Here is a 14,984-nt window from a genome sequence, read left to right on the forward strand (position 1 = left end):
ACCCACTGAGCGAGGCCAGGGATTGAACCCACAACCTCATGGTTCCTAGTCAGATTCATTAACCACGGAGCCATGATGGGAACACCAGATTATTATTATTATTATTTTGCCTTTTTAGGGCTGCTCCCGAGGCATGTGGAGGTTCCCAGGCTAGGGGTTCAATTGGAGCTACAGCTGTAAGCCTACACCACAACCACAGCAATGCAGGATCTGAGTTGCATCTGCCACCTACACCATAGCTATGGCAATGCCAGATCCTTAATCCACTGAGGCCAGGGATCAAATCTGCAACCTCAGGGTTCCTGATCCAATTTGTTTCTGCTGGCCAGGACAGGAACTCCAAACCCTTAAATCTTTTAATGACTCAGTTTATCTTTTAATGATGCTGATTCCCATATTTTGTTATTTCATACAATGTGAAAGTAAACATTATGCATATATCTTTGAATACATGTGAATGATTTGTAAGCAGATAAGGTAGAGGGCCAGGAGGAGGAAAAAAAACAAACAGGTATGGCTTTCTTGGCATAAGAGAAGACATTTTTGGCTTTAGCCATTTTGTGATATAAATCTGGCCACCAGGCTTACCCTCAGATCTCAGTAATTAATGATCTTAAGGGAACAAAAGAATACAGATACAAACAACCATTATCAAGCAAAAGAAGTAACAACAGCAAAGATAATACATCAGTTATAAAGACTCCCAGTTCTGTTTCAATGGTAGATTATAGCCTGAAGCACTCAACCACCAGATCAGCTGGAATTTAAGGGATAATTATGTTGACCCTCTAAACTTCGATCAACTAAAACCCTGGACTCTGCTGACTGCCAAGCCCCTTCATGAGAATATGCATGTACCCTTAGCTTAAAAATTCCCCAGTTTTACTGTTGGAGGAGACACTGCTTCAGGAAAGATTCTTGATTTTCTCCCTTCTTGCTGAAAGTAATAAATCCATCCTTCTCCCAATCTTTGGCTTGGTTGTGTCTTTTGGCTCAATACCCACCAAAAGTGAACCCAATTTTTCTGGCAACAGATTCAGTAAGCTAAATGCTTAAAAATAAAAGAGCAGGAGTTCCCATCATGGCTCAGTGGTTAACAAATCCGACTAGGAACCATAAGGTTGCGGTTCGATCCCTGGCCTTGCTCAGTGGATTGAGGATCCATGGTCTGTGGTGTAGGTCACAGACAGGCTCGTACCTAGCATTGCTGTGGCTGTAGTGTAGACCAACGGCTACAGCCCCGATTGGACTCCTAGCCTGGGAACCTCCATGTGCCACAGGTGTGGCCCTAAAAAGACAAAAAACAAACAAACAAACAAACAAAAAGATAGCAAAACAAGGGTCTTGTAAAATTAACAATAACCCATATATGAAGGGAGTTGCCATTATTTGGTGCTCTCCCCTTTTTTCTTTATAAAATAACTGTAAATTAACAATAACAAAGGACTTTTCGCATAACTCTACAGTTCTGGAAAGAGCTACAGTTTGTACAGATCAGTATAGCAAGTCCCTATTAGTTCCTAGCATTAAAACAGTGGCCAAGAGTTCCTGTTGTGACTCAGGGGGTCAGCTGAGAGCAATATAAACAAACAGTAGTAATGCTATAGCCCCTTGCCTCATCCTTGCTCTGGGCCCCAGAAAAAGCATTTATGTCATTTTGTTAGAACCTCAAACCCAGTGATTAGGCAATGGACTCATTGGAAAAGGCCTCATAGAAGTTTGTCAGGGTCTGAGCAGCAGCCCTTCAATTTTCTTATTATTCCCCTGCTCATCAAAGCCTTGAAGCTCACTCCCAATAAACTTACTTATGAATTCTGTCCATGTTCCATACTACTCATATATTACACACATTATAAAGTATCACTAAAATAAGTGTTTTAGGAGTTCCCTGTCGCTCAGTGGGTTAAGAACCCGACTAGTATCCATGATGATCCAGGTTCAATGCCTGTCCTTGCTCAGTGGGTTAAGGATCTGGCATTGCTGTGAGCTGTGGTATAGGTTGCAGATGTGGCTCAGATTGTGCATTGCTGTGGCTGTGGTGTAAGCTATCAGCTCTGATTTGACTCCTAGCCTGGAAACTTCCATATGCTGCAGATGCAGCCCTAAAATGCAAACAGGCAAAATAAAACAAGCAAAAAGTCACCATAAGAAACATAACAGGAGTTCCCGTCGTGGCGCAGCGGAAACGAATCCAACTAGGAACCATGAGGTTGTGGGTTTGATCCCTGGCCTTGCTCAGTGGGTTAAGGATCCGGCATTGCCGTGAGCTGTGGTGTAGATCACAGATGTGGCTCGGATCCCGCATTGCTGTGGCTCTGGCGTAGGCCGGTGGCTACAGCTCCGATTAGACCCCTAGTCTGGGAACCTCCATGTGCCGCAGGTGCAGCCCTAAAAAATAAATAAATAAGAAATATAATAAATTTTCCAGAGTCCTTCGTTTGAGGACTATGTTACCAATAACTATGTTTACACTTGGCAGTACTGCGAATGGATGGATATTGACTAAGGATTCTGATGATTAAGGGAAAAGTAATTTTCTTTGCATCTAGCTCCTTTAGAGGTGGTGCCCTTAAAAAGAAGGGGGCACACAGCCCTCTGATTTTGGTCCTGGCTATGCCACTAATTGACTTCACTACCTTCTCTAGGCCACATCCCATATATGGGCCTGTTTCCACATAAAGCATAAAATGATAAGCATTGTAAGGGGTAAAAGGTATTTAAATTTGTAGAGCTGACTTAGACTACTTAAGGAGATAATGCAGACAGAGATGAAAAGGGGTCCAGGATTTCTTGAGATCCGAAACCCTCCAAAGTTGAGAGGTTGGAAGGAGAATGAGGCTGGGGAGTAGCAGATCCTGGAGAAAAGGAGAGTGTGACTTTCAGAAAGCTAGGAGAGGGAAGCCCTTTAAGGAGAGCGTTGACGGTGGGAGTATACGCTGGGGGTTGTGGGATGGAAATCCTATAAAATTGGATTGTGATGATCATTGTACAACTATAAATGTAATAAATTCATTGAGTAATAAAAAAAAAAAAGAGAGAGCGTTGAGGGCCCAACATCCTGAGCTGAATGCAGGGCGGCCCAGTGACCCTTGGCAATATGGAATTGCTGCAAGACTTTGAGCAGCAATTTCTTCTTTTTTTTTTTTTTTTTTTTGTCTTTTTGTCTGTTGTTGTTGTTGTTGTTGTTGTTGTCGTTGCTATTTCTTGGGCCGCTCCCGGGGCATATGGAGGTTCCCAGGCTAGGGGTCGAATTGGAGCTGTAGCCACTAGCCTACGCCAGAGCCACAGCAACGCGGGATCCGAGCCGTGTCTTCAACCTACACCACAGCTCATGGCAACGCCGGATCGTTAACCCACTGAGCAAGGGCAGGGACCGAACCCGCAACCTCATGGTTCCTAGTCGGATTCGTTAACCACTGCGCCACGACGGGAACTCCCTGAGCAGCAATTTCAATAAATTAGTTAAATTAAAAGCCAGATGAAAACTGACAGGGAGCGAATGAACGAAATCACTTTTTGACGCCTTTATAGCCTGCACAAGCTTGTTCCAAACCCTTAGTTTGCTTAATTCATCTGAGTTCCTCTTGGATCTAACCTTCAGAAACTCTAAAGCACTTAACTTGTTGACCATTCCTCCTTCAGCACCCCCCACCTCCCCCGAGATTGTGCTAAGACATCAAAGTGCTTCGTGAACAAAAACACCTAAAAAAAGGAGCAGGGCAAAAGGGCATTACTCTATTCTATTACTCTATCCCTGTGCTGTATTAATTTTGTATTCCGTAAGCTCCTCTGTGCTCCAACAGTCCAAATTTTCTCAAATTGGTAGCCAAGCATTGACACTTTATTCGGATCTCAAGTCCTTCACCCTGCCAGTCCCTGCCCAACACCTGAACTCTTCCCGTCCCAGAGTCTAACTGGAGACATTCAAATACACCACTCAGCCTCCTCCTCCTTCAAACAAAGAAGGCGGGTGGGGGAGAGCGAAGGGGAAATTACCTTGCTCCTCACACAGGCTTTGAGCGCATGCGTGAGTCCTCCCCCGGACCATTTGTGCTGCCCGCCTAGGAAGGTGGGGGTGGTGGTTTGCCTGACGGACCGAGTACGGGTGCCGAGCAGGCTCTCGCGGAAGTCCATTCGCATTGGGAGGGCCGCGGTGGCTGCTTTGTGCCCTTGTTGCTGAGGGCCTCTTCCTGGGTCATTCCTGGAGCAGAAGCCGGACTGGGGATAACAGCGGGGCTCCCGCCTGGCCGCCTCGGCGTCTGTGTGACCTCCTCGCCGGCAGAATGTGGCGACTACGCCGGGCTGCCGTGGCCTGGTAAGTGCGGGCTCCGACCTGGCCCCGTTATCTCTGAGGCCTCCGGAAAACCGGCTTGTCCCATCACTATCTCCAGAATATGCAGATAAGTCTCAGGCCAGGCAGAGGGCAGTTGGAGAATTCCGGAATGTTTTTGAGGACCTGAGTGACAGGAGCCGTGACTGGGCTTACCGGAGATGCTGGCCCCAGTACTGGTCCCTGTCCCTATGCCATTCGGAAGATTCTGGGTGCTTTTCATTCTTGGCCTGTTCCTATTATTATTTGTGCCTGTCCCTTTAACCTTTCTGCTCTCGCTATTATCTCTGCGTCTGGTAGCTGCTTGTTTCTGCCTCCTTGCTCCCCAGTCTCTGACTCTATCCATGTGTCACCCTTTCTGAGTCTTAATTCTCACTGTGTTTTTCTTCTACCTCCACGCCAGGCTTACATTGCTTTTGCAGGTACCCGACTTAGTCTCTCGGCGTGAAGGGGACTCTGCCTCTTTCCTTAGTCTGCTGAGTGAACGTGATTTGGAGTTATGTCTGGAGCAGTGGCGCATGCTGTGTCAGATGAAATTAGAGATATTCTCTTAATAGCAGCTTTTTTTTTTTTTTTTTTTTCTTTCAGTGTTTAGGAAGGGAGAATTGCTTTTGGATGAGAGGTGAGGAATGTGGCACCACCTTTCTAATCTTTATGTTGTTGTCGCCCAGGCCTGACTTAATCCTAAAGAGAAAGTCGTGGAAGTATTTACATCTCTATAGTGCATTTTAATGAGAGTAATTTTAACTTCAGCCTTTACACGTGGTTGTGTTCTAGTGGTCTTAGATATCCTTCAGGTTTAACTCATTGTTGCAGGCATTTGATGAGCAGTAACATGCATCAAGCAAAATTGGAAAAACTTGGTTTTCCTAAATTAACTCAATCTCCAAACACCTTTTTTTTTTTTTTCCCCCTTGGTCCTTTTGCCTTTTCTAGGGCCGCTCCCGCAGCATATGGAGGTTCCCAGGCTAGGGGTCTAATCGGAGCCATAGCTGCCAGCCTATGCCAGAGCCACAGCAAGGAGGGATCGGAGCTGCATCTGCAACCTACAGCACAGCTCACCGGAAGGCCACTGATTGAACCTGCAACCTCATGGTTCCTAGTCGGATTCCTTAACCACTGAGCCACAACAGGAACTCCCAAACACCTGTCTTGAATTTTTCTGCATAATATTTTAAGTGCAGAAATTTAGTGTTTCTAAGGGATGGAATCCATTTGTTTTATGAAGGTTAACTTGAGTCTAAATTTAGAACTGAATAGCATGCAGTAGTTATAGTTTTAGTCAATTAGAATAATTGAATAAGTTATTTCTAATCTCGTGGAATTTTAATTTGAGTAAACCTGCATCCCTTGGTACTGAACTAAGTTATTTACAACCTTTTTTATTTCTACTCCTCAGTATTTACTGGGGAAATATATTCAATTTTCCTTAAATTAGAAAAGACTTGGAGTTCCCGTTGTGTAGGCCGGCAGCTGTAGCTCCGATTCAACCTCTAACCTGGGAACCTCTATATGCCTCGGGTGCAGCCCTAAAAAGCAAAAAAAAAAAAATTAGTAAAGACTTTGCAGAAAGTAGCATACTTTGTTGGGGCAATTAAGATATGTAGGAAAAACTTAAAAATTGAGTTTAAAAACAAACTGATTAATAACTGATAATTGTTTAGTCCGTTGGATGCTGTCCACTAAATTGTTTCTAAAGTTACTATTGACTCCATGGTTATAGCTTAAAAGTCTTAGTGTGGATAGCACAGTTTAGCTCTCAGCAGAAGTAAAGATGTGAAAGGTCAGAAGCCCCAAGATCTGAAGTTTGTCTTTTGATGTAGTTCCTGTGTGTTGTGAAAGAGTAAATTTAAATTTCTATTCTTTAAAGATAAACATTCTTTGACATATATGTCTAAATACATGCTCATGAACATGTGAGAAGACCAATGACCAATGTTTATTTAGGTGCAATAAATATTTGCTTTTTAGGGCTGCACCCGAGGCATATGGAAGTTCCCAAGCTAGGGGTCAAATCTGAGCTGTAGCTGCTGGCTTACACCACAGCCACAGCAAGGCAGGATCTGAGCGAGGCCTGGGATTGAACCTGCATCCTCATGGATTCTAGTTGGGTTTGTTAACTGCTGAGCCATGAAGGGAACTCCCTGCATAAAAATTTTTTTTTGGTCTCTTTTCTCTTTTTTTGTTTTGTTTTGTTTTTTTGCTTTTCCCTGCATAAAATTTTTGAAAAAATAATTATGTACTAGGGAACAGTACATAGGTTAGAAGAAGATGATGGATGATAGAGAATAGGTGATTTCTGGGGTGGGGTGGGGTTGGGGGGCTTTTGTTTTGCATCACATTTAATTTTTAGTTTGGCCTAATATAGAAGTATACATTCAAATTCCTTTTCCACCATTCACTAGTCTTTTTACCTTAGGCAAGACACAGTTCAAAAGACCAAATTGATAAGGATGCTTACCTTACTAGGTTTTTCTGAGAGTTAATAGTAGCGTTTGTGTAAATATCTAGTATAATATCTGGCACTTTTTCCCTTTTTCCCTTACTGTCCTTCTTCACAGCATTATTTCTGTGTTCTTTGATTCCTTTTAAGATTCTATCCCTGGGGGAAAAAATGTAATTGTAATGTATACGTGTAAGGATAACCTGACCCCCTTGCTGTACAGTGGGAAAATAAAAAAAAAAAAAAAAAAAAAGATTCTATCCCCAGGTAATTAAATGGATTAATATTTCAAAACTCTTTAGAATGGGGCCTGGCCCTTAGTAAGTACGATGACTGTGTTGAATAAGGAGTGTGGTTGTTGGTGGGAAACTCCGTCTCTGTCAGGAAGGACAAGAGGGAAGAGCTCAGGCACCGGCATCACCAACATATACTTTTTTTTTTTTGCATTTTGGGGCCGCACCCATGACATATGAAGGTTCCCAGGCTAAGGGTCAAATCAGAGGTATAGCTGCCAGCCTCCACCACAGCCCTGGCAACGCCATATCTGAGCTGCATCTGCGACCTACACCACAGCTCATGGCAATGCTGGATCCTTGACCCATTGATCGAGGCCAGGAATCAAACCTGCAAGCACATAGTTCCTTGTTGGATTTGTTTCCACTGAGCCACAACAGGAGCTCCAACATAGACATTTAGATTCTTTTCTTCTTGGGGTGGGTTTTTTTTTTGTTTGTTTGTTTGTTTGTTTGTTTGTTTTTTAACTTTTTCTGGTTAGATCTCTGCCTGTTTTTTGATGGGGGTTGTTTTTTTTGGTATTGAGCTGCAGAAGTTGTTCATAAATTTTGGAGATTAATCCCTTGTCCATCGCTTCATTTGCAAAGATTTTCTCCCATTCTGTGGGTTGTCTTTTCATTTTGCTTAGCGTTTCCTTTGCTATGAAGAAACTTTTAAGTTTGATTAGGTCCCATTTGTTTATTTGTGTTTTTATTGCCATTACTCTAGGGGGTGGATCTGAGAAGATATTGCTATAGTTTATGTCGGAGCTTGTTTGGCCTATGTTTTCCTCTAAGGGTTTTATAGCATCTGGTCTTATATTTAGGTCTTTAATCCATTTTGAGTTTATTTTTGTATATGGTGTTAGGAAATGTTCTAATTTCATTCTTTTACATGTGGCTGTCCATTTTTCCCAGCACCACTTATTGAACAGGCTGTCTTTTCTTCATTGTATATTCTTGCTTCCTTTGTCATCGATTAGTTGACTGTAGGTATGTGGGTTCAATTTTGGGCTTTCTGTCCTGTTCCACTCATCTATATTTCTATCTTTATGCCCGTAGCATATGGGTTTGATGAGTATAGCTTTGTAGTATGGCGTGAAGTCAGAGAGCCTGATTCCTCCAGCTCCATTTTTCTTTTTCAGGATGTCTTTGGCTATTCTGGGTCTTTTGTGCTTCCAAACAAACTTTAAAATATTTTGTTCGAGTTCTTTGAAAAATGCCCTTGGTAATTTGATAGGGATTGCATTGAATCTGTAGATTGCCTTGGGTAGTATAGTCATTTTGACTATATTGGTTCTTCCCATCCAGGAACATGGTCTGTCTTTCCATCTCTTTTTGTCATCTTTGATTTCTTTCATCAGCGTCTTATAGTTTTCAGAGTACAGGTCTTTTGTCTCTTTAGGTAGGTTTATTCCTAAGTATTTTATTCTGTTTGATGCATTGGTAAATGGGATCATTTCCCTAATTTCTCCTTCTGATCTTTTGTTGTTACTATGTAGAAACAGCATAGCAGTTTAACTTACATACATCATGAAATGATATCACAATAAATTTAGTGAACAGCCGTCTTCTCATATAAATATAAAATTTAAGAAATAGAAAATTTTTTTTGTGGTGAGAACTCTTAGGATTTACTGTCTTAACTTTCATATATAGCATACGGCCTTGTTAATTATATTTATCATGTCATACACTACATTCTTAGTATTTATTTGTTTTAGAACTATTAAGTTTGTACCTTTTGACTGTCTTCATCCGTTTCCTTCTTCTGCTACCCCTGTCTCTGGTAACCACAAATCTGATCTCTTTTCTCAGTGTGAGTTTGTTTGTTTTTGAAATATAATTGACCTACAACACTATTAGTTTCCTATTATACAACATATTGATTTAGTATTTCTATACTTTTTCAAAACGATTACCATGATAAGTCTGGTTGGGATATGTCACTATACAAAGATACTTTGTTTTCAACTTTACTGACAACAAACAGCTATCCATAGTTAATAAAACAAATCTCTACCTTTTTTCTTTCCAATGTTGATTTCTTGACAGGATCATAGCCCACATATAGTCCATGATGGACAGGCTCCAGAGTCCCACTGCCTAGGTTTGAATCCCATCTTTACTCCCTATATTGGTGGGGACTTCAGCAAGTTACTTATGTCTGTGAGCCGCCTTTTCCTCATTGGTAAAATGGGGATGATACTAGGGCTTTTACCATAGAATTATCAGCAGGATTAAATGAGATAGCACCTGACATACAGCAAATGGTTGGTAACTGTGAGCTATCCTAAGACAGTGTGATTGGTCATGTGTCCCCCTGCATGTTTTCTCTTTTGTATGTTGCCCTTTCTATTTTTATTTATTTATCTTTTTAGGCCTGTACCCACGGCATGCGGAGGTTCCCAGGTTTCAGGTTGAAATGGAGCTGTAGCTGCCGGCCTATGCCATAGCCACAGCATTGCAGGATCCGAGCCCCCTCTGTGACCTATACCACAGCTCACAGCAACACCAGATCCTTAACCCACTGAGCAAGGCCAGGGCTTGAACCTGCATCCTCATGAATGCTAGTCAGATTCGTTTCTGCTGAGCCATGACAGGGACTCCACGACAGGGACTCCTGTTGCTCTTTTTATATCATTTCCTTTATGTTGTTTCCCTGTCTGATCTTTCTCCCACACTCATTTTCTTTCAGCGAGGTCTGCCAGTCCTTAGTGAAACACAGCTCTGGAATAAAAGGAAGCTTACCACTACAAAAACTGCACCTGGTTTCGAGAAGTATTTATCATTCACGTCATCCTACCTTAAAGCTTCAAAGACCTCAATTCAGGACATCGTTTCAGCAGTTCTCCTCTTTAACAAACCTTCCTTTACGTAAATTGAAACTTTCTCCAATTAAATATGGCTACCAGCCCCGCAGGAATTTTTGGCCAGCGAGATTAGCTGCAAGACTCTTAAAACTTCGGTACCTCATACTAGGATCTGCTGTTGGGGGTGGCTATACTGCCAAAAAGGTGAGTTTAACTTTCCTGCTGCTATTCTAATTATTCCAGCATGATTATTTTAAGGTTTCATAGCATATATCATTTTTCTTTAGTGTAATAGAATATAATTAGACGTTTAAACATTTATTGTGGGTCTCCACCACATGCTAAATTGTTTTAATGGTGCTAAGAGGAAAATGCTCTCTGAATCTTAGTTTTTATTATTACTATTTTTTAAAATTTATTTTCTGAACCCTAGTTTTTCTAGGTGATGAAAACAGCCTAATGGAAGGAGCAGTGGGCTGGGAGTAGGAACACCTAGGTTTGATTTTCTGCTTTGCCATTTGGAAGCACAGGCAAGCTCAGACAACCACTTTGTGGCAGCTCTGGGACCACAGGCAAGCTGTCCTGACCCCTGGTCTCTCTTCCTTCCATGCTTCAGTGTTGTTTAAAGTCAAATCTGACTAAAGTAAAAAAAAAAAAAAAAAAAAAAAAAACTTAAGAAAGAAGGTTAGGAAAGGGGGCTGAAGCCTAAAGTAAAAAAAAAAAAAAAAAACTTAAGAAAGAAGGTTAGGAAAGGGGGCTAAAGCCTAAAGTAAAGTCAAATCTGAAATCTGTGTGAAGTAGGAGTATATTTTGAATTTTTGCAGTTTCTATATTTGGTGAAGGAACATTTACATGTTTTATATGCTTGTCTGCTAATTTATTTTTAGAAGAGCTAAGGCCATTTTGTTTCTAAAAATTTTAAGCATAGTACATTGCTCTTAGTATGTTTTAACTAATAAATTTAAATAATTTTTCTTTATATTTTATATGGCATTCAGAGCATTTGATTGGCATACTTTCTTGTCTTTTAGACTTTTGATCAGTGGAAAGATATGATACCTGACCTTAGTGACTATAAGTGGATTGTGCCTGACATTGTGTGGGAGATTGATGAGTATATCGATTTAGGTTTGTATCAACATTAAAATACTTTTTGGGGGGAGTTCCCTGGTGGCACAGTAGATTAAGGATGCTTTGGCACGGGTTCATCCCTGGGAACATGCTGTGGGCATGGCCAAAAAATGAGTAAATAAATATACTTTATTTTAGGAAAAATAGTTGTATTGAGGTAGTTTCTTAACTCAGAATTTTAAGGTATAACAGTTTAATGATAAGAGTAATAGAATAGCAAAGAAAAAAATTGGTGGAAGAAATTATCCTCTAGTTCATCACTTTAACATAGCTGTCACTCTCCTTAAGGAGCACTTTCTTTTAATTGTACTTATTTTGTGTGTGTGATTAATGCTTTAGTTTTTTTGAACTAAATTTATAATTTTAAAAACTGTAATTTTTGGAGTTCTCTTGTGGCATAGTGGGTCAAGGATCCAGTGTTATCATTGCAGCAGCTCAGGTCACTGCTATGGCACAGTGTTCAGTTCCTGGCCTGGGAATTTCTGCATGCTGTGGTCATGGCCAAAAAAAAAATTCTTTTTTTAAATTGTACTGTCAGGAGTTCCCATCGTGGCTCAGTGGTTAATGAATCCAACTAGAAACCATGAGGTTGCGAGTTCGATCCCTGGCCTCGTTCAGTGTGTTAAGGATCTGGTGTTGCCCTGAGCTGTGGTGTAGGTCACAGATGCGGCTCAGATCCCAGGTTGCTGTGGCTGTGGTGTAGGCCAGTGGCTACAGCTCTTATTCAACCTCTAGCCTGGGAACCTCCATATGCCACAGGTGTGGCCCTAGAAAAGACAAAAAGACTCCCCTCCCCCAAAAAAAGATTGTACAGTCATAATGAATCCACAATTTGCAATCTTGTCTTTTGCTGCTGATGCACTGGTCAGCATTTTCCATGTTGCCAAGCAGCTTTTTTTCTTTTTTCTTTTTGCCCTTTCTTGGGCCGCTTTCACAGCATATGGAGGTTCCCAGGCTAGGGGTCGAATCAGAGCTGTAGCCACCAGCCTACGCCAGAGCCATAGCAACACAGGATCCAAGCTGTGTCTGCTACCTACACCATAGCTCACGGCAACGCCAGATCCTTAACCCACTGAGCAAGGCCAGGATCGAACCCACAACCTCATGGTTTCTAGTCAGATTCATTAACCACTGAGCCACAACGGGAACTCCGCCAAGCAGCTTTCTTAGACATCACTTTCAATGTCGTATAATGTTACCCGGAACAGATGCACTGTGCCACACCTGATTAGCTGTCTTTGGATAACTTGGTTACCTGTACTTTTTATAATCAGATATTTTGAAAGCCTGCCAGTGTCCAGAGTAATTTCTCCCGTTAGTCTGCCATTGTTCCCCTTTTCTAATAACAGATAGATGAGAAAAAAGTATTTTTGAAAGTTGTGATTGCCACTAAGTCATACCGATTATTTTTTTGTTTTTATTTTTTTTGTCTTTTCTGGGGCCACTCCCGAAGCATATGGAAGTTCCCAGGCTAGGGGTCTAATCAGAGCTGTAGCCACCAGCTTACACCAGAGCCGCAGCAACGCAGGATCCAAGCCACGTCTGCTACCTACACCACAGCTCACGGCAACGCCGGATCCTTAACCCACTGAGCCACTGAGCGAGGCCAGGGATCGAACTGGTTCCTCATCGGATTCGTTAACCAGTGAGCTACGATGGGAACTCCAGTCATACTGATCTTTAAAAAAAATTTTTTTCTGATAAAATTATTTTCCTCAAGTCTCTTTTTTTAGACTTTTTGTAAACATTTTTTAGACTCTAGCTTAAGTGTATGCACAGGTAGATTTAATCTCTGCATGCACTACTCACAGCACATTCTTAAAGTTAGAACTGCTGCATTGGCAAAGATATTTGCAATAAGATCACTCTTTCAAATTATTTTCTAACATACATGAGGAGAGCTTTTTAAGTTTGTACATTGACCTGTACCACAGTATAGTGGCTGAGAGCCTGGGTTCTGAAGCTAGACTGTCTAGGCTTAAACCTGACTTCCTCACTTTGCTCTATGCAAGGGCCCTGTTACTTAATCTCTGTGCCCAGTTCCTCATCTGTAAAATGGTGTTGATGGTAACTGTTTTGTAGGACTACCATGAAGATTAAACAAGTTAATGCCTTTGTAGCACTTAGAATGAGACCTGATGCATATTCTCCAGAGAAAATTAGATAAGCCCTTCCTAACTGAGAAGACATAAGGTTGCTTCAAACTTTGACAAATTGTTGAGTATTTATAAACCAAAATAAATACGGTTGCTTCAAACTTTGACAAATTGTTGAGTATTTGTAAACAAAAATAAATACTTGATCACTGTAAAAATAAATCTAGCAAAAATAAAGGCTTGTCTTGGGCTCATAGACAGTTTTTTTTTGAAATAGTAACAAGTGTGAATCTTTTTAGGGAATATGAAAGGACAGAGAAAAGTAATAGAATTCTGTTCCTGAGCTGGAATTTCATCACTTTTTTTTTTTTTCTTTTTAAATTCAGGCCAGGTGCTACAAGAGATTTATTTTTTTCTCTTTTTTCCTTTGATTCTTGGCCTCTTTGCTGTGACTTCCTCCCAAAAAGTATTTCTGATTCCAATCCACTGTTAATGTAGTGCTTCTGTTTCAAGGCATTTAACTTATAAATCAAAGCTAGCCTTCTAAGCCATGTCCAGTGAGTCTTTTTAAAATTTTCATGGCTTATAGAATATCATCAGAGTAACGTATTGTTTCAGATATATGTAGCAGCTGTTATAGGGAGAATAATTGAAAAAATATTTGAGTTAAATTTATGTGTGATTTGGAGTTCCCGTCATGGCTTAGTGGTTAACGAATCCAAGTAGGAACCATGAGGTTGCAGGTTCGATCCCTGGCCTTGCTCAGTAGGTTAAGAATCCGGCATTGCCGTGAGCTGTGGTGTAGGTTGCAGACGAGGCTCAGATCCCGAGTTACTATGGCTTTGGTGTAGGCTGGTGGCTACAGCTCCGACTTGACCCCTAGCCTGGGAACTTCCATATACCATGGGAGCGACCCAAGAAATGGCAAAAAGACAATAAATAAATAAATAAATAAATTTATGTGTGATATTTAAATTTTATGAATTGAATTTAATAGTCAAATTCTTATTTTGAGACTGTATTTCTCTTCTCCAGAGAAAATTAGAAACGCCCTTCCTAATTCAGAGGACCTTGCAAAATTGACGCCTGACTTTGACAAGATTGTTGAAAGCCTCAGCTTATTGAAAGACTTTTTCACCACAGGTAAGGAAGGACCTGTGTTTGATCTTATCCCCATGAAATGTCAGGATACACAGAGGAAAAATGCTTAAGATGTATTCATTTATTTATTCCCAGCTTTTAAATGAAAATACTTAGTCCAAATAAAAACTAGGATCTTGAAAAAATGGTAAGCATAAAGTTTTGTTGCTCAGTAGTTTTAAATTTTGTTTGGCCCAACAGAATGAAAATGTGAAAGAACTTCAGCATGTTTGGCTTTAGGTATTGAGGGAAAAATATATCACTTGTTCTTGACAAGTAGATGAGACTTCCTGTGTGTTTGCTTTTCATAATTGATTAAAGCCAATTTGGTGATTTTAAAACTAATTATCACGGACCATAATGAGTAGTATTTACTACAGTTAATCCTGGTGTATTTGCCCAATTCTGCCCTATCATATAAATCTGAGGTCTCAAGACATCTTTGTTTGCGCATTCCTATTAAATTTTACATTTCTATTTCCCCCTTTGCTGATTTTTCACAGGTCACAAATTGGTTAGTGAAGTCATAGAAGCTTCTGACCTACTTCTCTTGTTAGGTGTGTAAACAGATATTTTTGCTGACCTTAACATGCCTCTTAAATGCTTCTAATAAACTAGTCGCAAATAAAATTGCAGACCAAATTTATAATGCTGCTTATGCTGAGTTTTAAAATGTCAGAATCATATTGGGCAAATTCATTATCCTTTAGGTAGAAATAATATTTTGTGGTAAAACTAAAATTCCTGAATATGTATCTA

The 14,984-nt window shown here is 40.7% G+C and overlaps 1 protein-coding gene across 9 annotated transcripts in view; it reads left to right on the forward strand.

Moving 5' to 3' along the window:
* The first annotated feature begins 4,132 nt into the window (after positions 1-4,132).
* OPA1 (OPA1 mitochondrial dynamin like GTPase) overlaps positions 4,133-14,984 on the forward strand; it is a 93,263-nt gene continuing 82,411 nt past the window's right edge. For 5 of the 9 annotated variants that reach the window (XM_084987528.1, XM_021070063.2, XM_021070065.2 and 2 more), the window contains exons 1-5: positions 4,133-4,315; positions 9,744-10,062; positions 10,890-10,986; positions 14,121-14,228; positions 14,729-14,782. Coding sequence is in view for 8 of the 9 variants with exons in the window: in XM_021070063.2 (XP_020925722.1) it covers positions 4,284-4,315; positions 9,744-10,062; positions 10,890-10,986; positions 14,121-14,228; positions 14,729-14,782 (610 nt within the window). In the remaining variant the exon portion in view is untranslated. The remainder of the gene's footprint in view (positions 4,316-9,743; positions 10,063-10,889; positions 10,987-14,120; positions 14,229-14,728; positions 14,783-14,984) is intronic. The other 4 variants (XM_021070064.2, XM_021070066.2, XM_084987527.1 and 1 more) reach the window with 1 other exon arrangement.

This window comes from Sus scrofa, chromosome 13 (genome assembly GCF_054392235.1).
Source record: "Sus scrofa isolate SSC_HxYL_T2T_F1_AM1 chromosome 13, Sscrofa_HxYL_maternal_Yorkshire_Landrace_v2.0, whole genome shotgun sequence".
Classification (NCBI taxonomy): Eukaryota; Metazoa; Chordata; class Mammalia; order Artiodactyla; family Suidae; genus Sus; species Sus scrofa.